This window comes from Oncorhynchus masou, chromosome 32, assembly GCF_036934945.1.
Source record: "Oncorhynchus masou masou isolate Uvic2021 chromosome 32, UVic_Omas_1.1, whole genome shotgun sequence".
NCBI lineage: Eukaryota > Metazoa > Chordata > Actinopteri > Salmoniformes > Salmonidae > Oncorhynchus > Oncorhynchus masou.
Genome location: NC_088243.1, coordinates 19,072,695 through 19,100,493, shown reverse-complemented (window position 1 = coordinate 19,100,493; position 27,799 = coordinate 19,072,695). Strand labels below are relative to the sequence as shown.

Sequence of the window (27,799 nt, the reverse complement as noted above, 5' to 3'; positions counted from 1 at the left end):
TGTGAAATATGTTTATAGACTCTACTACTGTATTTGATGAGATGTATGAAATGTGTATATAGGCTCTACTACTGTATTTGATGAGTGGACTCTCATGATATTTCTACAGCTTTTTCCCTCCAGACAGAATCACCCAGGTCCATTATTCTACTGTCTTCTTCTGTCTGTACCTGACCTACATTCCCACCAACTGGCACACAGACTTGAGAATTCATCTGAATAAAATAGCTCCATGACATAGTCACTGACTGACTGAGTGGGAGATAGAGTGGGTGACTGACAGACATAAACGGCACCTCAGTGACACGAAGAAAGCTGCTCAGAGTGTATGTATGCAGCCTAACATGAGCAGGCCCAGCCCAGTTAGAGTTGGGAGGACCAACATTTATGTTCCTCTTAATTGCCGATGAGAAGAAGAACATGTTTGGGGGAAGAAGCAGGATCAACAGACAGCACTGAGGGCAGATTCAGGCAGACCCGTGTCAAGTAGTGGACCACTAACATTGGCATGCTGTGTCTGTGCAGAGCCAGAAAGGAAGGTTTGTTTAATCCCTAAACCCTCCTCCCTCTGCCAAACCCGTAATCCCACTAATCTCCACCACATTGCCCAAGAACACACAGAGACTCAAAAAATCCCCATACAGCTAGTCATCCAATCCCTGCCTCCCTCAATCCCGCTTGGTCAGTATGGCATCCCTGGCAGCTAAACACAAACACACAGGGAATTTGCAGTGTTGGTGGTGTAACTGCACAGTTTGTTGTATTGGTGGTGGACGGTGGGGGTGGGGCCAAATAAGGGAAATGTTACCCTGCCCGACCACTTCCGCTCCTGGCCCCTTGCGTGCGAGGCAGGGTGTGCTCATTGATGCCAACTATTGAATTGTAGACACAGAGGGGCTTCTCGCTCGCCGGGTGGCTCTGCTCTGGCTGCCGGAGAGAGAGAGAAGTGGTGACCCAGAATAACTTCATCTAACCACTACTAGGAGACTATGGTGGAATAATCAGGGCTATTTCGCTCTCTCGCTCTTTTCTAGTCAGACACACTTTGCAACAGAGTGAACGTTGAGCGATCAGCACAGAAATTCTCTCTGAGCCTCTTAACTACTCTGTTGGCCAAACAGCTAGCACTACCATGACAAACAAAAGTATATGAGCATAAACAGGCCTGGTGTGAAATAATCCCAGGAAAACAGACTTTGAGGGAGAGGGGAGAGAGAGCCTGTGAACCTGAATCTGTCTCTCGATTAATTGACAGACAAATTGCTTATTGACTTTCCAGATTCTCTCTCTCCGACTAGAGGCAACAGCGCTCATTGGATAGAGACAACAGCACATTTGTGTTTGGGCTAAATAAGTTCCCATGATGCTCTCTGGCACAGTGCGGTGCAGTGCAGCGAGGTTGATTCCCCACCACTAGCTCCCTGACATTTCCATGAGCCATGCACTTGAAATGTTGCACAGTAATTGATGTTGAGCCTAACATGTGTTCAGACTCCACTACAAATTAGAAGGGAAAAGGTTATCATAATATTTAGCTAGCCCAATTTGTAGAACTTGAACTGTTCCCTGTGGGGACATCCAAAGGAAAAATATATGTTTTAAAGTTTAACTTTTGACTAAGGGGATAGCAATATTGCTGAAATATTAAACAGAGTGGAGCACTCCAACAATCATCTGGAGGCCTGACTGTGGAGATGGAAGGCTTGAGCACTCCAACAGTCATCTGGAGGCCTGACTGTGGAGATGGAAGGCTTGAGCACTCCAACAATCATCTGGAGGCCTGACTGTGGAGATGGAAGGCTTGAGCACTCCAACAATCATCTGGAGGCCTGACTGTGGAGATGGAAGGCTTGAGCACTCCAACAATCATCTGGAGGCCTGACTGTGGAGATGGAAGGCTTGAGCACTCCAACAGTCATCTGGAGGCCTGACTGTGGAGATGGAAGGCTTGAGCACTCCAACAATCATCTGGAGGCCTGACTGTGGAGATGGAAGGCTTGAGCACTCCAACAATCATCTGGAGGCCTGACTGTGGGGATGGAAGGCTTGAGCACTCCAACAATCATCTGGAGGCCTGACTGTGGAGATGGAAGGCTTGAGCACTCCAACAATCATCTGGAGGCCTGACTGTGGAGATGGAAGGCTTGAGCACTCCAACAATCATCTGGAGGCCTGACTGTGGGGATGGAAGGCTTGAGCACTCCAACAATCATCTGGAGGCCTGACTGTGGAGATGGAAGGCTTGAGCACTCCAACAATCATCTGGAGGCCTGACTGTGGAGATGGAAGGCTTGAGCACTCCAACAATCATCTGGAGGCCTGACTGTGGAGATGGAAGGCTTGAGCACTCCAACAATCATCTGGAGGCCTGACTGTGGAGATGGAAGGCTTGAGCACTCCAACAATCATCTGGAGGCCTGACTGTGGGGATGGAAGGCTTGAGCACTCCAACAATCATCTGGAGGCCTGACTGTGGAGATGGAAGGCTTGAGCACTCCAACAATCATCTGGAGGCCTGACTGTGGAGATGGAAGGCTTGAGCACTCCAACAATCATCTGGAGGCCTGACTGTGGGGATGGAAGGCTTGAGCACTCCAACACCAACACCGGAAGGGCTTCTCAGAGGGAGTGAAGCATAGTGCAAAGTTCAGACTAAAAAAAAATTGTTTTTGTAGATTGTGTGCTGCCCCTCCCCTTACCCAACCCCATTTAACAAACCTCCAACTAATGGAATTAGGTATTCCATCGGTGTATTTTACTACTTTGAATCATAATTATTCTACCAACTAATTGTACTTAAAAAATGTTAGTCTTTATTAGATTAAAAACTATTTGACACTTTTTTTCAGTGCTCTGGCATAAATTACACAAGCAGTGAGTGAGAAGTTGTATTCAGGTCCATTGGTGGAGGCATTTAATCTAGGTGATACTGTTGAATAATTGGAATGAACGGAATGTTTATTTGATGTAATATATTTTGATTGAGAACACCACTGGTGGAGTGTGTGATTTGTAAAGTTATTCATTCAATTTGTCTGCGTGTCATGCTCTTTAGATGAGCTATTCCTGGTTACAGTTGGAACCCGATGTTTTTATACTTTAGATGTGATCTGTCTTTTATTCATTCCACTTGTCCTCGTGCACGACCTAGCAACCTCTAGCGCTATATAACCTATTCATTGGACAAGTAGGTTTCATTTGTGAAACTAATATTAAAATATATTTCCTCTTCTGCAGACAAAAAAGGGAATATTCCATGCACGAATGGGTGTTGTCATATTGTGATCAAATTCAAACAGACTAAAATGTGTAAAATCATTTTAGTCTTCCCAATATATTGGGAATAACTGTATTATTTATGAAGACCCTATCAAAATCGGCATGTGCAGGAAATTAAGTTATATAAGGATGAGGTCTCATAATTACCAAAGAGAGTGCAAGTTGTAGACAGAATTACAAACGAAAAGAAATAATATGAAAATACTTTCATTTTGCGGAAATAAATGTAGGCCTATTTTTTTCTGTTTGATTTTTAAAGAGGGTGTAATTTAAAACTCAGTGTTATGTGTAGGCAATGTGTGTGTTGAAGGCCTGTTTATAAGTTATGCTTGAAAAGTTGTCTCCTGCTCTCGTCGCTCACTGACCGATGCGACCACGGTTGTTGTAAAGAATGTGTTTGGAGTTGCAGAGTGACGGATGGCAGAGTACAACTGCAGGTGTACATTCTTCAGACAGCGAACTGGCATCCACTCAGCACCACGCTATTTCCGCGCGCTAATGGAGTCGTCTCTGTTCACATGGGCTCAGTGAGCCTCCGCCGCTATAGTACGGCGCTCATGGGCAACCAACACTGATCTATAAATGTACTGATGTTGTGTCAAATAAACACCAACTGACGCATTAATGGTCACCAAGCATTGTATATTCAAAGTTGAGAAACTCTTTTCAAATGATCCTTTGGGGGCAACCTGGAAAGGAAAACAGTCCTGACATAAAATCAATATCAGAGGAGGAATACAAGCCACCACTAAACGGTGCAGGAAGAGAAAGAGCACATACTAGTGTAGTGTAGCCTACATGAAGAAGTCTCGTTTGGTATAGGCTATGGTCTCGAAGTTGACATACCCTCCTCAATTTGCAAAGGGACTTTGTTGGTTCTTGTTGTCTAACAGAGGTACTACATCATTTGGCTTTTTTATTTTCCTTTTGGTGGAATTATTATTTGTGCCAACAATTGGAAAAGAATGAATAAACGAGTTAGGCTACTAATGCCACAATCCCATTCAGCATGTTATCTGGAAACAGAACATACGGTTTATCATCGGTAGAACTTGTGATTTCTCATTAGCATATACACTAGTCTACATATCTTCTACGGCAAAACCCGCTATTAAATAGCCTACACGTTGTCGACAGTTCTCTTCTGTTGTAAATAAAATGATACAAACAGAAGTAGAATATGCAGATTAATTCATGAAATTATGTGAATGTGATTTATTTAGGCCCATTTATTTTGCAGACATGAGCCGATGAGGGCTATTCGAGGTGAGATTTTCATTTACCAGTAGGGCCTAAACATTGGTTCCATCCTTTGTATCGTGTTTCATACATTTTCCTGTTTGAATTGATTATCATTATTGAGATATCTGTTTGGTTCTCTTTGATTGATCGTGCACGCTGTGTCGGAAGGCTAGACGCAAGATTTGAATTCTCGTTTATTTGTGGAATATCTCCCGCAAAATAAATATCATTATCATGTTATAATGTTTAATGTATTTTTTATGCATTAGTAAATCTTCTTTGAAAATAATGGTCTGAAGATTATGAGTCTATTAAAATAACAATAATGATCTTATAATAACAGCAAAAAAAACATTGTTAATAATAATGTAGGCCTAATAATAATTAATTATAAATTATAATCAATAATAAAATCAGTTAAATGTCTAAGTAATAATAACAATAAACTAATGGTAATACAATATTCAATAAAAACAATAATAATTACAATTGTGCTAAGTTAGTTTTTTTATTTCAAGCATCTGAATATTGGTAATGACCGGTGTCTCGAATTTCGTCCCTTAATTAATCAAATCCTCGGGAGACTAAACTGTAATTTTCGTTGCATTATTGTTATACCCGAAGAATCGTGTAGGCACACCCAAATTAGAGTATAGCCTATAACCAGCCATAACAAGTGAATATCCTGCCTTTCCAAAAATGTATTGCTGACTTATCGAATATGGCTACAGTTTAGAATTTGCGATATGTGTGTAATAATGTTTGCAATAAGTCAACAATACTAATTATTCATTATTTCAAAAGCAATCCTTATCGATGAGATGGCTTCTCTGCTGCATTTTTCTGTTTCGATATGCCACATACCGGTAGGTAATCTTGATTTGACCAAGCTTTCAAAGAAGGCAAAGTGTACAACCTCGTCCACTATTTTGACAATCATGCCGAGAAGTGCACACAGCATTCCTTTATGTTCAACAGAAACTATGAGATAAATCAAAACATATTTGCGCTGGTTCTAATCCACTCAATAAAATATTTTTAAGAAATTAACTTGCTAATTTAAGTTTATGGTAGTTTTAGCAGGGTAGTATTTATGGAAGGATGCACTTTAAACGTGTTATTATTCCTTAATAGTTAAATGTTCGATGTAAACATACATCTTAGTGTTTGCAAATCATTTTACTTGAAGCAATCACTTCTGCTCTTATTTGTTTGGGTTTCCTATAATAGTCACAAGGCTGGTAATTCATAATATTCATATTTTTGTCTTGTATGGAATGCATGTTTTGATTTACCGTTTTTCTTAATTTTGTATGTTTTTCTTGTGGCCCTTGGTGCCCAACTAAACACAGAAGTAGGTATTCGTGGACCCTGATCCATTGACTAACGGAAAACATTTTGTATTGAGCGCCATCTCATGGTAGAATAGTAATTGTTGTACATTCAACAGTGCGTGTAACTTTCCAATGTGCCAGTATAAACCAGCATAAGTTGTTATGTGCCTTCATATCTCCAAAGTATTAAAACGGATAACTTATCTCTTAAATAATAATAAATAAATGTATATCTCTGGAAATTGATTACGAATTAGTCCCCAGAATGAAATACCCAACCTAATGTACCTAGGCCTTCATACCAATAATAAACCATCCGATTCAACCAGCTCTCAATCATATAAATGTAATCTCAACATGAATCTCCAAGTGAATGATAGTGTCTCTCTCTCATCAGTGGCATTCAGCCAATGTGCATATGGTTTAGTCTCACTTCTGGCTTGACTTTCTTCTCCCAGTATGGGGAATGGCCCTTTCCCCCTCATCTTTCTCCCTGATTCTCCTGCTCATTCTTCATGCAGTCCCCCTAAACTATGGATGAAGATGCAGCATGAGTATGGGTGCTATGTTTAAAATGACTTGCAATTTGTAAACATATGTTCTCAATAACTCCTGTTGCCAGTGTACTCAAATGTAGGTCACAATATAAGGCATGAGGCATTGGGGTGTATGTGTAAAGCAAACTCACAAATCATGTAATAAATCCATGGTATTAAAGACTTACATATCAGCTTTGAAATATATTTATTTAAATGTGTAGCCAGAGAAAATAATGTATTCCCTGTAGGCAAAAATGCATTAAAGGCTGGTTGCAATCGCGCAAAGAGCACAAACATACTGTACAGTAGCCACATACGCAACATTCAGCATCACATCATGAACACGTTTCAACACTATAGACTAGAAAAGCAGCTAGCTCATGATGAGAACAAATGCTTACAGGTATTCTACATTCACTGTTTCTCTGTATCCAGGCCTCAGGATTTTGCCTCCACACTCTTGAAGCCGACAGAGTCCGCTCTCTATCTCCCTCTCTGTCTTTGTCTTTCCACCATTTCTGGCTATACTGTTTTTCTGTGAATTATCATGTCATCATATAAAGGTACATTCAAGAGTGAGATAAAACTTGAGTAATAATAGTATCAGTTCTCACTCTTAATACCGCTAAGTTTTAGTCCTGAGCTGTCTCGTTGGGTCGCACCCAATCACAGTGAAACACATCTCATTTTGGTTTTGACTAAATTGTTTAGCTGGCTTTTTGGGGGGGGATTGTTTGCTGCTGTTGACTTAGCATACAGTACACCTGGATGATCCTTCACACCCAGAGTTTTACAGTATAAGAAGTTAGATTGTCTTTCATGAGGCAGGGAGGCAATACACCTGATTGACTCATATACAGACAATTAGAAATGGGATTATTTGTTAGTTAGGCAGTTAGTTTAAAGGCAGAGTTTGGATATCGAGCCCCGAGCTGCTGGCTGGGAATGGAGGACTCAGTCAGTCAGTCAGTTAGTTGTGGTGTGTTGTGTTGTGGAGGGAGTGAGAGGGGGCAGATGCAGCAGTACGACAGCACGTTGACTCTTAAGGGGGCAGAGGCAGCAGTACTACAGCACGTTGACTCTTAAGGGGACAGTATCCCTGCATTTACAGTATTCACATAACGCTGACTCTGTCGCTGAGGGCCGCCATGGAGTCCACCTCCTCCGACTCGGGGTCAGGCTCCACCCCCTCGCTGACGTCGGCGTGTGGGTTGACGAGGTGGGCGGGGTACGTCAGGCCGTGCTGCTCAGCGTGGCGTTCCCAGCGGGTGTCATCGCTCTCATGCGTGACGTAGCGCTCATGCATCTTCCATTCTAGGCCACGTAGGTCCAGCCACATTTGGTAGTCCTGAGAAGGACATCATTAGCAGGGACACAGTAGTTAGCATTAGCCAAAGGTTTCAATTGTATTCTTTTGATTGTGTCAAAAAAAAATGTAGGATTTTTTGCGGCTGTTGGATGACAAACTCATGTCTCTCATCTCTCTTGCTGTAGGGATTACCTGTATCCAGGAGTGTCTGAGAGACTTAGTGTAGCCAGGGGGGTCTGACAGACTTAGTGTAGCCATGGGGGTCTGACAGACTTAGTGTAGCCATGGGGGTCTGACAGACTTAGTGTAGCCAGAGGTGTCTGACAGACTTAGTGTAGCCAGGGAGGTCTGACAGACTTAGTGTAGCCAGGGGGATCTGACAGACTTAGTGTAGCCAGGGGGGTCTGAAAGATTTACCGTAGCCAGGGGGTCTGACAGACTTACCGTAGCCAAGGGGATCTGACAGACTTAGTGTAGCCATGGGTGTCTGACATACTTAGTGTAGCCAGGGGGGTCTGACAGACTTACCGTAGCCAGGGGGGTCTGACAGACTTACCATAGCCAGGGGGGTCTGACAGACTTAGTGTAGCAAGGGGGATCTGACTGACTTAGTGTAGCCATGGGGATTTAAAAGACTTAGTGTAGCCATGGGTGTCTGACAGACTTAGTGTAGCCATGGATGGCTGACAGACTTAGTGTAGCCATGGATGGCTGACAGACTTAGTGAAGCCATGGGGGGTCTGACAGACTTAGTGAAGCCATGGATGGCTGACAGACGTAGTGTAGACAGGGGGGTCTGACAGACTTAGTGTAGCCATGGATGGCTGACAGACTTAGTGTAGCCATGGGGGGTCTGACAGACTTAGTGTAGCCAGGTCTGTCTGACAGACTTACTGTAGCCAGGGGGGTCTGACAGACTTAGTGTAGCAAGGTGGATCTGACAGACTTAGTGTAGCCAGGGGGATCTGACAGACTTAGTTTAGCCAGGTCTGTCTGACAGACTTACTGTAGCCAGGGGGATCTGACAGACTTACCGTAGCCAGGGGGATCTGACAGACTTACCGTAGCCAGGGGGGTCTGACAGACTTAGTGTAGCAAGGGGGATCTGACTGACTTAGTGTAGCCATGGGGATTTAAAAGACTTAGTGTAGCCATGGGTGTCTGGCAGACTTAGTGAAGCCAGGGGGGTCTGACAGACTTAGTGTAGCCAGGGGGATCTGACAGACTTAGTGTAGCCAGGGGGGTCTGAAAGATTTACCGTAGCCAGGGGGGTCTGACAGACTTACCGTAGCCAAGGGGATCTGGCAGACTTAGTGTAGCCATGGGTGTCTGACAGACTTAGTGTAGCCATGGGGGTCTGACAGACTTAGTGTAGCCATGGGGGTCTGACAGACTTAGTGTAGCCAGGGAGGTCTGACAGACTTAGTGTAGCCAGGGGGATCTGACAGACTTAGTGTAGCCAGGGGGGTCTGAAAGATTTACCGTAGCCAGGGGGGTCTGACAGACTTACCGTAGCCAAGGGGATCTGACAGACTTAGTGTAGCCATGGGTGTCTGACATACTTAGTGTAGCCAGGGGGGTCTGACAGACTTACCGTAGCCAGGGGGGTCTGACAGACTTACCATAGCCAGGGGGGTCTGACAGACTTAGTGTAGCAAGGGGGATCTGACTGACTTAGTGTAGCCATGGGGATTTAAAAGACTTAGTGTAGCCATGGGGGTCTGACAGACTTAGTGTAGCCATGGATGGCAGACAGACTTAGTGTAGCCATGGGGGGTCTGACAGACTTAGTGAAGCCATGGATGGCTGACAGACTTAGTGTAGACAGGGGGGTCTGACAGACTTAGTGTAGCCATGGATGGCTGACAGACTTAGTGTAGCCATGGGGGGTCTGACAGACTTAGTGTAGCCAGGTCTGTCTGACAGACTTACTGTAGCCAGGGGGGTCTGACAGACTTAGTGTAGCAAGGTGGATCTGACAGACTTAGTGTAGCCAGGGGGATCTGACAGACTTAGTTTAGCCAGGTCTGTCTGACAGACTTACTGTAGCCAGGGGGATCTGACAGACTTACCATAGCCAGGGGGATCTGACAGACTTACCGTAGCCAGGGGGGTCTGACAGACTTAGTGTAGCAAGGGGGATCTGACTGACTTAGTGTAGCCATGGGGATTTAAAAGACTTAGTGTAGCCATGGGTGTCTGGCAGACTTAGTGAAGCCAGGGGGGTCTGACAGACTTAGTGTAGCCAGGGGGATCTGACAGACTTAGTGTAGCCAGGGGGATCTGACAGACTTAGTGTAGCCATGGGGGGTCGGACAGACTTAGTGTAGCCAGGGGGATCTGACAGACTTAGTGTAGCCAGGGGGGTCTGACAAACTTAGTGTAGCCAGGGGGTTCTGACAGGCTTAGTGTGGCCAGGGGGGTCTGACAGACTTAGTGTAGCCAGGAGTGTCTGACAGACTTAGTGTAGCCAGGAGTGTCTGACAGACTTACCGTAGCCAGGGGTTTCTGACAGACTTAGTGTAGCCATGGGGGGTCGGACAGACTTTGTGTAGCCAGGGGGATCTAATAGACTTAGTGTACCCATGGGGGTCTGACAGACTTACCGTAGCCACGGGGGTCTGACAGAATTAGTGTAGCCAGGGGGATCTGACAGACTTAGTGTAGCCATGGGGGTCTGACAGACTTAGTGTAGCCATGGGGGGTCTGACAGACTTAGTGTAGCCAGGGGGATCTGACAGACTTAGTGTAGCCATGGATGGCTGACAGACTTAGTGTAGCCAGGGAGGTCTGACAGACTTAGTGTAGCCATGGATGGCTGACAGACTTAGTGTAGCCATGGATGGCTGACAGACTTAGTGTAGACAGGGGGGTCTGACAGACTTAGTGTAGCCATGGATGGCTGACAGACTTAGTGTTCCGGTTGGAGCGAGCGGCCGCATCTACACTTCGGTCCGCAGGTAGTATAACTTTTTATAACTTTTCATTACATTTCGTTATAGTACAACGGTTTGATTTGTCTAATCTTAGCAATTTCTTCTTAGCCAGCTACATAGCCGTCCTTGTATCAACGACAATTGCATAATTATCGTATTTCGTCGTCCTAACGTATCTGCCCAGCAGCTAGCTAAGCAGCTAGCTAAGCAGCTAAGCAGCTAGCTAACATCCACTGTCCACTAGCACTGTAGTAACTATTACACTCAACTGAACGACTCGATTAGCGTAGTGTCAGCTAGCTACATAGTTGTCTTCGTATCCAAGATAATTGTGCAGTTTAGAGTGTGTAGACTTAGAGTGATTATCTTAATTTACCGAGGTTAGCTAGCCAGCTATTTGTCGTCCTTAACGTAGGAAATGCTGCTAGCTAGCTAGCCAACAGCTAGCCAACCTCTACCGAATTGAACTCCAACTACCCGGTCAACATTCGCGTCGTTCCACAGGTAGTATCACATTTTCATTTCACTTCATTACAGTACAACGGTTTGATTTGTTTGATCGTAGCTAGCCAGCTACATAGCCGTCTTTGTATCTAAGACAATTGTGTAGTCTAGAGCGATTTTCTAGGTTAGCTTTCTAGGTTAGCTGGCCAGCTATTGTCGTTCTTCTACTGTTTGAATAGCAGCACCGTAGTAACTATTACAGTACAACGGTTTGTTTTGTTTGATCGTAGCTAGCTAGATACATAGCCGTCTTTGTATCTAAGACAATTGTGTAGCCTAGAGCGATTTTCTAGGTTAGCCAGCCAGCTATTGTCGTTCTTTTAAGTAACGGAACGCAATCAACCTTGCTAGCTAGCCAGCTAGCCCCGAATAGCAGCACTGTAGAAACTATTACACTCGACGGAACGACTTGATTAGTGTAGTGTCAACATCGCAGCCACTACCAGCTAGCCTACTCCAGCAGTACTGTTTCATTTCAATCATTTTAGTCAATAAGATTCTTGCTACGTAAGCTTAACTTTCTGAACATTCGAGACGTGTAGTCCACTTGTCATTCCAATCTCCTTTGCATTAGCGTAGCCTCTTCTGTACCCTGTTAACTATGTGTCTATCTATCCCTGTTCTCTCCTCTCTGCACAGACCATACAAACGCTCCACACCGCGTGGCCGCGGCCACCCTAATCTGGTGGTCCCAGCGCGCACGACCCACGTGGAGTTCCTGGTCTCCGGTAGCCTCTGGAACTGCCGATCTGCGGCCAACAAGGCAGAGTTCATCTCAGCCTATGCCTCCCTCCAGTCCCTCGACTTCCTGGCACTGACGGAAACATGGATCACCACAGATAACACTGCTACTCCTACTGCTCTCTCTTCGTCCACCCACGTGTTCTCGCACACCCCGAGAGCTTCTGGTCAGCGGGGTGGTGGCACCGGGATCCTCATCTCTCCCAAGTGGTCATTCTCTCTCTCTCCCCTTACCCATCTATCTATCGCCTCCTTTGAATTCCATGCTGTCACAGTTACCAGCCCTTTCAAGCTTAACATTCTTATCATTTATCGCCCTCCAGGTTCCCTCGGAGAGTTCATCAATGAGCTTGATGCCTTGATAAGCTCCTTTCCTGAGGACGGCTCACCTCTCACAGTCCTGGGCGACTTTAACCTCCCCACGTCTACCTTTGACTCATTCCTCTCTGCCTCCTTCTTTCCACTCCTCTCCTCTTTTGACCTCACCCTCTCACCTTCCCCCCTACTCACAAGGCAGGCAATACGCTCGACCTCATCTTTACTAGATGCTGTTCTTCCACTAACCTCACTGCAACTCCCCTCCAAGTCTCCGACCACTACCTTGTATCCTTTTCCCTCTCGCTCTCATCCAACACTTCCCACACTGCCCCTACTCGGATGGTATCGCGCCGTCCCAACCTTCGCTCTCTCTCCCCCGCTACTCTTTCCTCTTCCATCCTTTCATCTCTTCCCTCTGCTCATTCCTTCTCCAACCTTTCTCCTGACTCTGCCTCCTCAACCCTCCTCTCTTCCCTTTCTGCATCCTTTGACTCTCTATGTCCCCTATCCTCCAGGCTGGCTCGGTCCTCCCCTCCCGCTCCGTGGCTCGATGACTCATTGCGAGCTCACAGAACAGAGCTCCGGGCAGCCGAGCGGAAATGGAGGAAAACCCGCCTCCCTGCGGACCTGGCATCCTTTCACTCCCTCCTCTCTACATTTTCCTCCTCTGTCTCTGCTGCTAAAGCCACTTTCTACCACTCTAAATTCCAAGCATCTGCCTCTAACCCTAGGAAGCTCTTTGCCACCTTCTCCTCCCTTCTGAATCCTCCTCCCCTCCCCCCCCTCCTCCCTCTCTGCAGATGACTTCGTCAACCATTTTGAAAAGAAGGTCGACGACATCCGATCCTCGTTTGCTAAGTCAAACGACACCGCTGGTTCTGCTCACACTGCCCTACCCTGTGCTCTGACCTCTTTCTCCCCTCTCTCTCCAGATGAAATCTCGCTTCTTGTGACGGCCGGCCGCCCAACAACCTGCCCGCTCGACCCTATCCCCTCCTCTCTCCTCCAGACCATTTCCGGGGACCTTCTCCCTTACCTCACCTCGCTCATCAACTCATCCCTGACCGCTGGCTACGTCCCTTCCGTCTTCAAGAGAGCGAGAGTTGCACCCCTTCTGAAGAAACCTACACTCGATCCCTCCGATGTCAACAACTACAGACCAGTATCCCTTCTTTCTTTTCTCTCCAAAACTCTTGAACGTGCCGTCCTTGGCCAGCTCTCCCTCTATCTCTCTCAGAATGACCTTCTTGATCCAAATCAGTCAGGTTTCAAGACTAGTCATTCAACTGAGACTGCTCTTCTCTGCATCACGGAGGCGCTCCGCACTGCTAAAGCTAACTCTCTCTCCTCTGCTCTCATCCTTCTAGACCTATCGGCTGCCTTCGATACTGTGAACCATCAGATCCTCCTCTCCACCCTCTCCGAGTTGGGCATCTCCGGCGCGGCCCACGCTTGGATTGCGTCCTACCTGACAGGTCGCTCCTACCAGGTGGCGTGGCGAGAATCTGTCTCCTCGCCACGCGCTCTCACCACTGGTGTCCCCCAGGGCTCTGTTCTAGGCCCTCTCCTATTCTCGCTATACACCAAGTCACTTGGCTCTGTCATAACCTCACATGGTCTCTCCTATCATTGCTATGCAGACGACACACAATTAATCTTCTCCTTTCCCCCTTCTGATGACCAGGTGGCGAATCGCATCTCTGCATGTCTGGCAGACATATCAGTGTGGATGACGGATCACCACCTCAAGCTGAACCTCGGCAAGACGGAGCTGCTCTTCCTCCCGGGGAAGGACTGCCCGTTCCATGATCTCGCATCATCACGGTTGACAACTCCATTGTGTCCTCCTCCCAGAGCGCTAAGAACCTTGGCGTGATCCTGGACAACACCCTGTCGTTCTCAACCAACATCATGGCGGTGGCCCGTTCCTGTAGGTTCATGCTCTACAACATCCGCAGAGTACGACCCTGCCTCACCCAGGAAGCGGCGCAGGTCCTAATCCAGGCACTTGTCATCTCCCGTCTGGATTACTGCAACTCGCTGTTGGCTGGGCTCCCTGCCTGTGCCATTAAACCCCTACAACTCATCCAGAACGCCGCAGCCCGTCTGGTGTTCAACCTTCCCAAGTTCTCTCACGTCACCCCGCTCCTCCGCTCTCTCCACTGGCTTCCAGTTGAAGCTCGCATCCGCTACAAGACCATGGTGCTTGCCTACGGAGCTGTGAGGGGAACGGCACCGCAGTACCTCCAGGCTCTGATCAGGCCCTACACCCAAGCAAGGGCACTGCGTTCATCCTCCTCTGGCCTGCTCGCCTCCCTACCTTTGAGGAAGTACAGTTCCCGCTCAGCCCAGTCAAAACTGTTCGCTGCTCTGGCCCCCCAATGGTGGAACAAACTCCCTCACGACGCCAGGACAGCGGAGTCAATCACCACCTTCCGGAGACACCTGAAACCCCACCTCTTCAAGGAATACCTAGGATAGGATAAGTAATCCTTCTCACCCCCCCCCTTAATGACTTAGATGCACTATTGTAAAGTGGCTGTTCCACTGGATGTCAGAAGGTGAATTCACCAATTTGTAAGTCGCTCTGGATAAGAGCGTCTGCTAAATGACTTAAATGTAATGTAAATGTGTAGCCATGGGGGGTCTGACAGACTTAGTGTAGCCATGGATGGCTGACAGACTTAGTGTAGCCAGGGCTGTTTGACAGACTTAGTGTAGCCAGGGGGATCTGACAGACTTAGTGTAGCCAGGGGGTCTGACAGAATTAGTGTAGCAAGGGGGATCTGACTGACTTAGTGGAGCCATGGGGATTTAAAAGACTGAGTGTAGCCAGGAGTGTCTGACAGACTTAGTGTTGCCAGGGGGGTCTGACAGACTTAGTGTAGCCAGGTCAGTCTGACAGACTTAGTGTAGCCAGGGGGATCTGACTGACTTAGTGTAGCCATGGGGATTTAAAAGATTTAGTGTAGCCAGGGGGGTCTGACAGACTTCGTGTAGCCAGGGGGATCTGACAGACTTAGTATAGCAAGGGGGGTCTGACAGACTTAGTGTAGCCAGGGGGATCTGACAGACTTAGTGTAGCCATGGGGGGTCGGACAGACTTAGTGTAGCCAGGGGGGTCTGACAGACTTAGTGTAGCCATGGGGGTCTGACAGACTTGCCGTAGCCAGGGGGGTCTGACAGACTTAGTGTAGCCAGGGGGATCTGACAGTCTTAGTGTAGCCAGGGGGGTCTGACAGACTTAGTGTAGCCAGGGGGATCTGACAGGCTTAGTGTAGCCAGGGGGATCTGACAGACTTAGTGTAGCCAGGGGGATCTGACAGAATTAGTGTAGCCATGGGGGGTCTGACAGACTTAGTGTAGCCATGGGGGATCTGACAGACTTAGTGTAGCCAGGTGGATCTGACAGACTTAGTGTAGCCAGAGGTGTCTGACAGACTTAGTGTAGCCAAGGGGGGTCTGACAGACTTAGTGTAGCCGGGGGGATCTGACAGACCTAGTGTAGCCAGGTGGATCTGACAGACTTAGTGTAGCCAGAGGTGTCTGACAGACTTAGTGTAGCCAGGGGGATCTGACAGACTTCGTGTAGCCACGGGGGACTGACAGACTTAGTGTAGCCAGGGGGGTCTGACAGACTTAGTGTAGCCATGGGGGGTCTGACAGACTTAGTGTTGCCATGGGGGGTCTGACAGACTTATGTGTAGCCAGGGGGGTCTGACAGACTTAGTGTAGCCAGGGGGGTCTGACAGTCTTAGTGTAGCCAGGGGGTCTGACAGACTTAGTGTTTCCATGGGGGGTCTGACAGACTTAGTGTAGCCATGGGGGGTCTGACAGACTTAGTGTAGCCAGGGGGGTCTGACAGACTTAGTGTAGCCATAGATGGCTGACAGACTTAGTGTAGCCATGGGGGGTCTGACAGACTTAGTGTAGCCAGGGGGGTCTGACAGACTTAGTGTAGCCAGGGGGGTCTGACAGACTTAGTGTAGCCAGGGGGGTCTGACAGACTTAGTGTAGCCATAGATGGCTGACAGACTTACTGTGGCCGGCCTCCCGAGTGGCGTAGTGGTCTAAGGCACTGCAACGCAATGCTAGCTGTGCCACTAGATATTCTGGGTTTGAGTCCAGGCTCTGTCGCAGCCAACCACGACCGGGAGACGCATGGGGCGGCGCACAATTGCCCCAGTGTCATCCGGATTAGGGGAAGGTTTGGCAGGCAGGGATGTCCTTGTCCCATCGTACACTAGCGACTCCTGTGGCGGCCCGGGCGCTGTGCACACTGACACGATCGCCAGGAGCACGTGTTTCCTCCGACACATTGGTGCGGCTGGCTTCTGGGTTAAGTGGGCATTGTGTCAAGAAGCAGTGCGGCTTATTACAGCGAAGAGACAAGACTGTAACTACCAATTGGATACCATGAAATTGGGGAGAAAACGGGGTTAAAAAATAAAAATGAAACAATTATATAAAATACTTACTGTAGCCATGGATGGCTGACAGACTTATCCAAATACAATAAGTCTTCTTACTCCTTTGTGGTATGTACAGTACCATTTTATTTATTTTATCTGTTACATTGTCTGTTAAATCTCTAATTTAAAGGAGTTTTCCCCCCCCACGTTGTAGACATACTGTACTAGTAAAGGCCCAGTGCACTACTTTTGTGATTTTTTGTATTACTGTTTACCATAATTTCTAACTTGAGTCTGATGATTATCTGAACAAAGCAGTTGATCTGATAATACTTGTGGAATATAAAAATACTTGCTTGATATACAATACCAGTCAAAACTTTGGACACACCTACTACTCAAGGGTTTTTCTTTATTTTTACTATTGTCTCCATTGTAGAATAATAGTGAAGAGATCAAAAGTATGAAACAACCCATACGGAATCATGTAGTAAACAAAAAAGTGTTTAACAAATTAAAACAAGCCTCCTGGGTGGCGCAGTGGTTTAGGGTGCTGTACTGCAGCGCCAGCTGTGCCATCAGAGACTCTGGGTTCGCGCCCAGGCTCTGTTGTAATCGGCCGCGACCGAGAGGTCCGTGGGGTGACGCACAATTGGCCTAGCGTTGCCCGGGTTAGGGAGGGCTTGGCCAGTAGGGATGTCCTTGTCTCATCACGCACCAGCGACTCCTGTGGCGGGCCGGGCCCAGTGCGCGCTAACCAAGGTTGCCAGGTGCACAGTGTTTCCTCTGACACATTGGTGCGGCTGGCTTCTGGGTTGGATGCGTGCTGTGTTAAGAAGTATTGCGGCTTGGTTGGGTTGTGTATCGGAGGACACATGACTTTCAACCTTCATCTCTCCTGAGTGCATGCTGAAGCGATGAGACAAGATAGTAGCTACTAAAAACAATTGGATACCATGAAATTGGGGAGAAAATGGGGTAAAATTCGAACAAAAAAAACAAAAATGAAAACATATTTAATATTTGAGATTCTACAAATTAGCCACCCTTTGCCTTGATGATATGAATCTACATGAATCAAGCCTTTGTGGTCCAAATTTGAGATTTTTGGTTCCAACCATCATGTCTTTGTGAGACAGATGATCTCCGCATGTGTGGTTTCACCTGGTGAAGCATGGAGGAGGAGGTGTGATGGTTTGCTTTGCTGATGACACTGTCAGTGATTTATTTAGAATTCAAGGCACACTTAACCAGCATGGCTACCACAACATTCTGGCTGTGTAAGGGCTATTTGACCAAGAAGGAGAGTGATGGAGTGTTGCATCAGATGACCTGGCCTCCACAATCACCCAGACTCAACCCAATTGAGATGGTTTGGGATGAGTTGGACCACAGACTGACGGAAAAGCAGCCAACAAGTACTCAGCAAATGTGGGAACTTCTTCAAGACTGTTGGAAAAGCATTCCAGGTGATGCTGGTTGAGAGAATGCCAAGAGTGTGCAAAGATTTCATCAAGGCAAAGGGTGGCTATTTGAAGAATATCAAATATACAATATATTTTTTTATTTGTATAAGACTTTTTTGGTTACTACATGATTCCATATGTGTTATGTCATAATGTTGATGTCTTCACTATTATTCTATAACATAGAAAATAGTAAAAATAAAGAAAAACCCTTGAATGAGTAGTTGTGTCCAAACTTTTGACAGGTACTGCATGTTATCCAGTTTCTTGAAATACTTCACAAATGCAACTTCTTTCTACATGAAAACTGAAAAGTTTTATTCATTCCTTTTCAGTAGTGAGTGGATACATTTTCATATGTTCAGTCCCCCATGGGAATCGAACCCACAACCCTAGCATTGCAAGTGCCACACTATACCAACGGAGCCACATTCTCACATCACAAACCACTTCTCAATGTACTCAATTACAGCATTGTGCATTGTTTTTCATCATGGTAATAGAAAGTCTACAGGTCCAATCCTAGGTAACCAGCCTATGTACAATGCAGTAGCGTACCTTTACATTAAGTGGTTTGTAAGGATAGTAATTTAATATTGCACAAAAAGTGATGTTATTTGATCAAGAAAACGATTTAATTTGATGTGGATGTTTTGTGTCTTTGCCCATAACTTTGCACCTTTTGATGTAAATCTTTGAGGAAAGGGTTTTGTTCTTTCTGGATTCCATTAGAGTGACAATAGCAGAGAAAGAGGCATGGGAACTACTCTTACAATATCAACTATTGAATCCTGCAAGATACTGTTCTTAATTATACAACTAAGTGGAGATGCAGATGTTTTTCCTTCCATTCATTACAGACATCTATATCAGTGGAGGCTGCTGAGGGGAGGACGGCTCATAATAATGGCTGAAACGGAGGAAATGGAATGGCATCAAACACATGGAAACTATATGTTTGATGTATGTGATACCATTCCACTCATTCCGCTTCAGCCATTGCCACGAGCCTGTCCTCCCCAATTAAGGTCCACCAACCTCCTGTGGTCTATATCAGCCCGATAATACTACTAAAGGCACGGTACTTTTAAGAAAAAATATATATTTGTATTAATATATATTTTTATTAATATATTTTTAAATTGTGATTTTTCAGGGGGTGCTGCAGCACCCTCAGCATCCATACTTTCCGCAGCTATGGAAGGGTAGCTTATCTGTAGCCAGGGATGGCTGAAAGACAGGCCGAAAATGTCTTATTTTTAAAACTATTTTGTGATATATGCAGTATGGAGTGTATGTAGTAGGGAGAGCTTACCTGTAGCCAGGCATGGCTGAGCGACTTGTCCACGCTGTAGCGCTTCCTCATCTTGACTTGCAGCAAGTTATTAATGAGGTCAATTGCTGGAACAACAAAGCAGGCCGTCAGAGGATAACTCATGGTGGGAAACCTAGAGGATTTGGTGCAGGCCCCTTTCAGAGCCATGCAAGGGCTAATGAGCAAAGCCAACATCATGTTAAGATTATTTCAGGGGTCATGGTTCTCTGAGTCCCAGTTGGGATTCTTGACCTTTAGGCTCTCCTCTATAGTACCAGGGATCGCTTGGCATTATGCACATGAATAGGCTGCAACAAGAATTGGTTCTCTCTCTCACACACTCTCTCTCTTCCCCCCCTCTGTCTATTCCTCCCTCTCTCTCAAGCACACACACACTCTCCCTCTGTTGCTTTCTCATCCCTCTGTCTCACTCACACACAACACTCTCTCTCTCTCTCTCTCTCTCTCTCTCTCTCTCTCTCTCACTCTCACTCTCATACACACTTTCTTTCCTTCCTTTTCCATCTCTCGGACAATGACGCATGCCATCCGCCCAATTCAATAGCAGCATAGTTGTTGGGGCCAGGATATGTGTTGTAGGCTTTCAAAGTGGTTTTGTGAGCCACTGAGCACGAGAGGTGAGAAAAATTGTGATAAGAGAGGTTCCTATGCTAGACAGGCCCTAACACGAATCAATTCTAAAAAATCTGCAGACTCCCTCAGATAAACATAAAACTGACTCACTGACCTCGTAAATGCATGTATTCATGTGAAAACATATTTTTTTAAATTTATCATTAGTCTCTGTGTTTCATAATTTCTTTTCAATTTGCAAGAGGCTGAATGTATCTCACCGGAGAAAGCATCTGAGTGAGCGAAACAGCGTCCCTCTGTTTCTGTATGTGTATGACATCTATCTGATTCTGTCTGGTCCTAAAGAGTATGACATTGTTGCCCCCTGTACCATTGAATGCAAGGAAAGCCAGTGAGCATTTGGCCTCCCTTGACAAAAAAGTATAAAATATCAGCTTTGAGCTAAACTGAGTGAGCACAACAGTGAATGGTCCTGGCACACCAAAAAACGTGTCAAGGGAAGCCAGTTTGGATTTTGCTTCACTCCTATCACATCGCATAAAAATAAATACGTAATTGACAGAAACAACTTAAATTGTTGCATCTAGTTGTGTTGTGTTCCTCCGGTGGCTAGATAAAATTGTCCCTTTCCTAAATTAGCCATGGATGGAGGTAGGGATTTGGGCCTGTGATTTTACTTCATTCTCAGTACTGGTCAATGATTATAATGCCGATTCGAATCCAACCCTAAATTCATACATTGTGCCCCTGGACTGAGAGGACGGAAGTTCAATATGTAGCTAGATGTTGAATGCTAATGTTAACTAGAGCAAACAACTCAATTATCACAACACATAGGTTGTAATATGGCTTTTCTTTCTGGCTAGGGTTCCCCAGTGATTTTACCAACGCACCGCTACTAAATCAGATTATCATAAAAGGCATTCTGACCGTGTAGCAAACATTCACTATATGATTACAAGATCTAACAGAGACTCAGGAAGAGGCTATTCTAGTCTGATTTTCCGAGTAATGATGTATCATTCCAACACAACTATATCAAATGTTATTTTACAGTAATGGACTTATCACAGTAATGCTGCTCGACAGACACCCACCTTCCTGGGACACCTTCTTCCAGGGGTTGGGTGGGTACATGAAGGCAGCATTCTGGATCTGGTCGTGAATGTCCTCGTCCTCGTTGAAGGGGAAGGTGCCGCTGAGGCTGACGTAGATGATGACCCCCACAGACCACATGTCCAGGGAGCGGTTGTAGCCTTTATTCCTCAGGACCTCAGGGGCCAGGTAGGCCGGAGTGCCCACCACTGACCGACGGAAAGACTTCTCTCCAATGATGCGGGCAAAGCCAAAGTCGCACAACTTCACCTGAGACACAGATAGGGTGTGTCTCAAATTATATCAGTGACGTTTGAGACACGGTCATGTGTGGTAGTGAATATTACACTAGATTCCACACTATGTTGGGAATATCAGTGACGTTTGAGACACGGTCATGTGTGGTAGTGAATATTACACTAGATTCCCCACTATGTTGGGAATATCAGTGACGTTTGAGACACGGTCATGTGTGGTAGTGAATATTACACTAGATTCCCCACTATGTTGAGAATATCAGTGACGTTTGAGACACGGTCATGTGTGGTAGTGAATATTACACTAGATTCCACACTATGTTGGGAATATCAGTGACGTTTGAGACACGGTCATGTGTGGTAGTGAATATTACACTAGATTCCCCACTATGTTGGGAATATCAGTGACGTTTGAGACACAGTCATGTGTGGTAGTGAATATTATACTGCCACAGTTCCAAGTCTCGTATTCACTTGAACATGAGAAAGTGTGGTGGTAATCAAGGGTTTCCTACAAGAGTAACTGGACTAAGACTTGTTAGAGAAGGCTAATACATAACATCCTGTATGTTCGCCATCCAAACAGTTGGTTCCACAGACATAATAATAATCACCTGGCAAGGATTATCCAAAAGGCCACTTAACATTATCACACTGTCTGTTCGACATGGACACGATATGGTCTACAGACGATTTACTGTAGCTACAGAAATCTACCAAAATAGACTTTGGCAAGACTGCAGAGGATGTCAGTTCTCAGCACTATAATGACGCCAGTGATGTTGCCAGAGGATGTCAGTTCTCAGCACAATAATAACGCTAGTGATGTTGCCAGAGGATGTCAGTTCTCAGCACAATAATAACGCTAGTGATGTTGCCAGAGGATGTCAGTTCTCAGCACTATAATAACGCTAGTGATGTTGCCAGAGGATGTCAGTTCCCAGCACTATAATGATGCTAGTGATGTTGCCAGAGGATGTCAGTTCTCAGCACAATAATAACGCTAGTGATGTTGCCAGAGGATGTCAGTTCCCAGCACTATAATGACGCTAGTGATGTTGCCAGAGGATGTCAGTTCTCAGCACAATAATAACGCTAGTGATGTTGCCAGAGGATGTCAGTTCCCAGCACTATAATGACGCCAGTGATGTTGCCAGAGGATGTCAGTTCTCAGCACAATAATAACGCTAGTGATGTTGCCAGAGGATGTCAGTTCCCAGCACTATAATGACGCCAGTGATGTTGCCAGAGGATGTCAGTTCTCAGCACAATAATAACGCTAGTGATGTTGCCAGAGGATGTCAGTTCCCAGCACTATAATGACGCCAGTGATGTTGCCAGAGGATGTCAGTTCCCAGCACTATAATGACGCTAGTGATGTTGCCAGAGGATGTCAGTTCTCAGCACAATAATAACGCTAGTGATGTTGCCAGAGGATGTCAGTTCTCAGCACAATAATAACGCTAGTGATGTTGCCAGAGGATGTCAGTTCTCAGCACTATAATAACGCTAGTGATGTTGCCAGAGGATGTCAGTTCTCAGCACTATAATGATGCTAGTGATGTTGCCAGAGGATGTCAGTTCTCAGCACAATAATAACGCTAGTGATGTTGCCAGAGGATGTCAGTTCCCAGCACTATAATGACGCTAGTGATGTTGCCAGAGGATGTCATTTCTCAGCACAATAATAACGCTAGTGATGTTGCCAGAGGATGTCAGTTCCCAGCACTATAATGACGCCAGTGATGTTGCCAGAGGATGTCAGTTCTCAGCACTATAATGACGCCAGTGATGTTGCCAGAGCATATTTGGGGAAATGAAATACAGATATATAAGAACGGACTCTCTTTCTTCCCTTTCAGAAAATATTTGTTGTAAATAACACAAATGCAATTTGTTTAACACCCATCCAATGCCTGGCCATGCCTAAGACAGTGACTCATAGTACAGTACAGAGCAGTACTGGGCTATGGCTATGGAGAGAAGGGCAGCATAATTGGGAGTGTATCATTAAAATCAAGAGACATAGAAGATTGTAGAGACACTGAGCGTGCAGTTTCCATAATCATCCACATTATCTTAGAGTAGACTGATAGATGAATGTCTGTTTATGTCTGTGAACTTGATGTTTCTGTTTTGGCTTGTTTGGGGGATGAGCTGTAGGTGTCTGTTTTGGCTTGTTTGGGGGATGAGCTGTAGGTGTCTGTTTTGGCTTGTTTGGGGGATGAGCTGTAGGTGTCTGTTTTGGCTTGTTTGGGGGATGAGCTGTAGGTGTCTGTTTTGGCTTGTTTGGGGGATGAGCTGTAGGTGTCTGTTTTGGCTTGTTTGGGGGATGAGCTGTAGGTGTCTGTTTTGGCTTGTTTGGGGGATGAGCTGTAGGTGTCTGTTTTGGCTGGTTTGGGGGATGAGCTGTAGGTGTCTGTTTTGGCTTGTTTGGGGGATGAGCTGAAGGTGTCTGTTTGGGCTTGTTTGGGGGATGAGCTGAAGGTGTCTGTTTTGGCTTGTTTGGGGGATGAGCTGTAGGTGTCTGTTTTGGCTTGTTTGGGGGATGAGCTGTAGGTGTCTGTTTTGGCTTGTTTGGGGGATGAGCTGTAGGTGTCTGTTTTGGCTGGTTTGGGGGATGAGCTGTAGGTGTCTGTTTTGGCTTGTTTGGGGGATGAGCTGTAGGTGTCTGTTTTGGCTTGTTTGGAGGATGAGCTGAAGGTGTCTGTTTTGGCTTGTTTGGGGGATGAGCTGTAGGTGTCTGTTTTGGCTTGTTTGGGGGATGAGCTGAAGGTGTCTGTTTTGGCTTGTTTGGGGGATGAGCTGTAGGTGTCTGTTTTGGCTTGTTTGAGGGATGAGCTGTAGGTGTCTGTTTTGGCTTGTTTGGGGGATGAGCTGAAGGTGTCTGTTTTGGCTTGTTTGGGGGATGAGCTGAAGGTTTGCTTACTTGTGGAAAAGCGTCTGCGGACGCCAGTAAGACGTTCTCTGGTTTGAGGTCACAGTGGACGATATTCTTGAAGTGGAGATGACGAAGAGCCTGAAGAATCTGAAAAATATGTGAAATTAATGATTACACAGTGAATGATTACTTTAATTAGGGATGATTAAAACATTTAATATAATCTGGTCATTTGCATTTATATACTGTCAAACATTACTGCAATGAGCTAAATCAGTTTCACACTGACTGTTTCTTGGTAGTCTTAAACAAATCTACTTTGAAACAAAAGCATACAACTCAAACACATGGTTATGGGCTTTAAAAAAAGAAGACACCTGTACCATGTCAGATATAGAGTTGAAATGTATTACATTGAGAGTTTGCATCCTAATATTACACTTTATATACATCACAGAAGTCTGAAATATAACAAAAATATTAGTTTGACATAGAAACACTGGATTTTCTGCGTTTAAAAACAAATCATGTTTAAAAATATGAATAACATTTCAGCCATGAGGCCACTAGGTCATTTGACTACAGCAAAGAGCAACTAATACATTACATATCATAGTGAAAAGTGCAACAACACGTGATTAAACAAATATTATAATATTATTATCAGAAAAATACATAAGCATACCTGTAAACCTTTTACTTCACTGACTGTGTTTCTATACAGTATACAGTATGTGAGTGTCACAGTAAAAGCAGGTGTGTGGCACTGCTACAGCACATCCGTCCATTGTCTGCGAGCGACAACGCTTGTCAGCCAGGGTTACCTGTGAGACGAAGAACTTGGTGATGCGTTCAGGCAGCCTGCCCTTCTCACTGGACAGGATCATCTCCAGCATGTCTCCGTGGAGCTTCTCCATGACAACGAAGACGCGCTCCGGCGTCTCAAACATGCACTCCAGGTTCACTACCCCAGGGTGGTGCAGGTTCTAGGAAGTAAACACAGAAACACAGGAGCCTTTTAAAGGAAGCAGGCAGAGAGCTCGACAGGCTCTCCAAACACCCACTGTGTTGTCATGATAATAACTTCATTATTTACCTCCTGAGACAATATCTCTATTTTTGTCTTTAGGTCTGTTGTTTTTCCTCTCATGTGTTCATCATAACGTGTGTCTGGCAACATCTGAGAAAAAGGTTCTAATAGTGTGTGTTTCATAGGAGCACATAGGGCCACGCGTACTGGTGTGTTTACCTGAAGGATGGCGACCTCATTGCGTAGCTGGCTCTCCTGCTTGGTGGGGAAGCGTAACTTGTCAATGATCTTAATTGCTACATCCCGGCCAGTTTTTCGGTGCTTTCCTGTAGTATGGATACATTATATTATGGAGAAATCAATGGCAGGTTACAGGTTTAAACAGGTTTTACTTCTCTGAATTAATGACTATCTCAAATACTTTTTCAAAAGATTAAAATTGATCTGATGAACACCTTTTAACAATGTACTGCATTATTTCACAATATAATAAACACCTTCTTGGTCATGCAAATATTTTTCTGGCATGAGATTAGGAGAGAATTGTTATAAAAGGCTGTGTCCCTCGTGCAATCAAGTGAACACTTTTTTTTGCCAGGTTATCAGTGTGACAAGGAGGTACAAATGCATCACCTCCATAAACAATCCCAAATTGGCCCGATCCAAGGACTTCATCCGGGAATATCTGATACACTGAGCTGATATCCTGTAGGTGTGAAAATCCAGTCAATGGGTTTAAATGTGCATACTGTCACAAATATTTAGTTTTTGGTTTGTCTACAACCATTTTTATCTCTTCTCACATGACAACTTAATACCCACTAATCTCATACACGACTGGAAGAGTTACCCAGAAATATAATTATAACCAGTGGTACTGTGACTAATTATCGAGAGTAGCTATGGCAACTGCTTGGCTGAGTGGGTAATCAAAATCATCTCCATTTGAGCTACTTAGAAGATGATGTCACCTCAGAAATCTAACCACGCATTCAGCTTTTTTCTTTATGTTGAAGGTTGGACAGTCCCAGCCACTGTCATGTCTAGTTTAGTGGATCCATGTCTGTGGAATGTTAAGTTGTCTACTGTCTTTTGTCTATTATTTTTTTAAATCCTACAAAATCTAAAAAATAATCTAACCATACATGAGGAGCAGGCATGACCCGCAATATATTATTACAGCAATATTATATATAATATAGATATATTATGACCAACATTATAGTCACTAAATCTGAAAATAAAAATATAGCCAAAGTTGTTCAAATAACGTGAGACCAAATCCTACTTACCACATTCTCTTGAATCTGGCAGTTGGACACTGAAATACTGATGGAAACATCCTCTGTTGATGTAAGGGAAATGTTAAGAGTATTCCATAAGAGTTAAGAGTATTCCATAAGAGTTAATAGTCTTCCATACTATAACCTTGAGAGTGTTCCTTCCTAATGCTAAGTAGGGTTACAAAATTCTGGTAACTTTCCCCAAATTCCCAGAAATCCTGGTTGGAGGCTTTAGGATTTCCTGCCTATTCCCCTCCTGATTCCAGGAATCTTCCAAGCAGGATTTCTGGAAAACCTGGGAATTTTGGGAACGTTACCAGAATTTTGCAACCCTAGTGCTGAGTAATACAAGGTTGCTTCAATAATATTACATTCATTTCTATAAGAGTTCATCTATCCAATTAACTCTGCTTATACTTACTGTGGCCACTGTGACGTGACCCGTGTGACAGTCCTTTAGAGATGGCGGGCATGAGGGCATGCTGGATGGCCATCTCCCACATCCTGGCCACATCCGGCCCGACCCCGCTGACCAGCATACTGCTGTGGGCCGACATGCTCCCCGGGCCCTCCGGCCTCGCCAGGTTCTCCCCTACGTAGTAGACCAGGCTGCCCGTGGCGATCTCAAAGCAGTGGGCGTTGGAGCCCTCAGACAGCAGGTTGAAGGTCTTGGCTGGGTCCAGAGACAACACCTCTGACAACGGAATTTCCTGCCGCATAGCAGAGGTAGTATTGCTCTTTGTTGTTTGGGGTCTAGGCCGGGTTACTGTCAAGTGCTTTGTGACAACAGCTGTTGTACAAAGTGCTTTATGAAATACATTTGATTGATTGTTGTAGTAGCAGTCGCTTTACAGTGGTTAGAGTACTTGCATTTCAATATAAACATGATATTTCAATCTGATCAATGTCTGATCAATGTCTTGGTCCATTAACTTCAGTTCTTAGATTCCATTCACCCTTCACCCATAATAATCTATATAACATATCAATTGATTTCTTACCTTGTAGTATTTGCTGCCTGTGTCATTCTGGAAAAGGGTGATGCATTTGCTGTCCAGCCTCCAGTAGTGTCTTTTCCTCTGAAGTGGAAACAGATCGAGAGCCTTGCACAGACTGGGACTACATAACATATTTTCCTGGTGGGTTCCCCCTCTTGGCAATGGGGGTTTCCATCTACTCATACAGCATCTATTATGCCATAGGTCAGTGCCCATAGCAGATTTGACTAAATAAAAACAACATTTAACATTTAAAAAGACATGCA

At 45.2% G+C, this 27,799-nt stretch overlaps 1 protein-coding gene across 1 annotated transcript in view; it reads right to left on the bottom strand.

Annotated features, from left to right (window-relative positions):
- Positions 1–6,589: 6,589 nt before the first annotated feature.
- LOC135526930 (serine/threonine-protein kinase D1-like) overlaps positions 6,590–27,799 on the bottom strand; it is a 58,539-nt gene continuing 37,329 nt past the window's right edge. Inside the window, exons 10-19 of the mRNA XM_064955599.1 lie at positions 27,537–27,614; positions 26,957–27,245; positions 26,545–26,597; positions 25,886–25,958; positions 25,472–25,578; positions 25,047–25,208; positions 24,271–24,369; positions 21,087–21,354; positions 19,396–19,481; positions 6,590–7,742 (exon numbers count right to left, since the gene is read on the bottom strand). Of these exons, the coding sequence (XP_064811671.1) occupies positions 7,509–7,742; positions 19,396–19,481; positions 21,087–21,354; positions 24,271–24,369; positions 25,047–25,208; positions 25,472–25,578; positions 25,886–25,958; positions 26,545–26,597; positions 26,957–27,245; positions 27,537–27,614 (1,449 nt within the window). The 3' untranslated portion in view covers positions 6,590–7,508. The remainder of the gene's footprint in view (positions 7,743–19,395; positions 19,482–21,086; positions 21,355–24,270; positions 24,370–25,046; positions 25,209–25,471; positions 25,579–25,885; positions 25,959–26,544; positions 26,598–26,956; positions 27,246–27,536; positions 27,615–27,799) is intronic.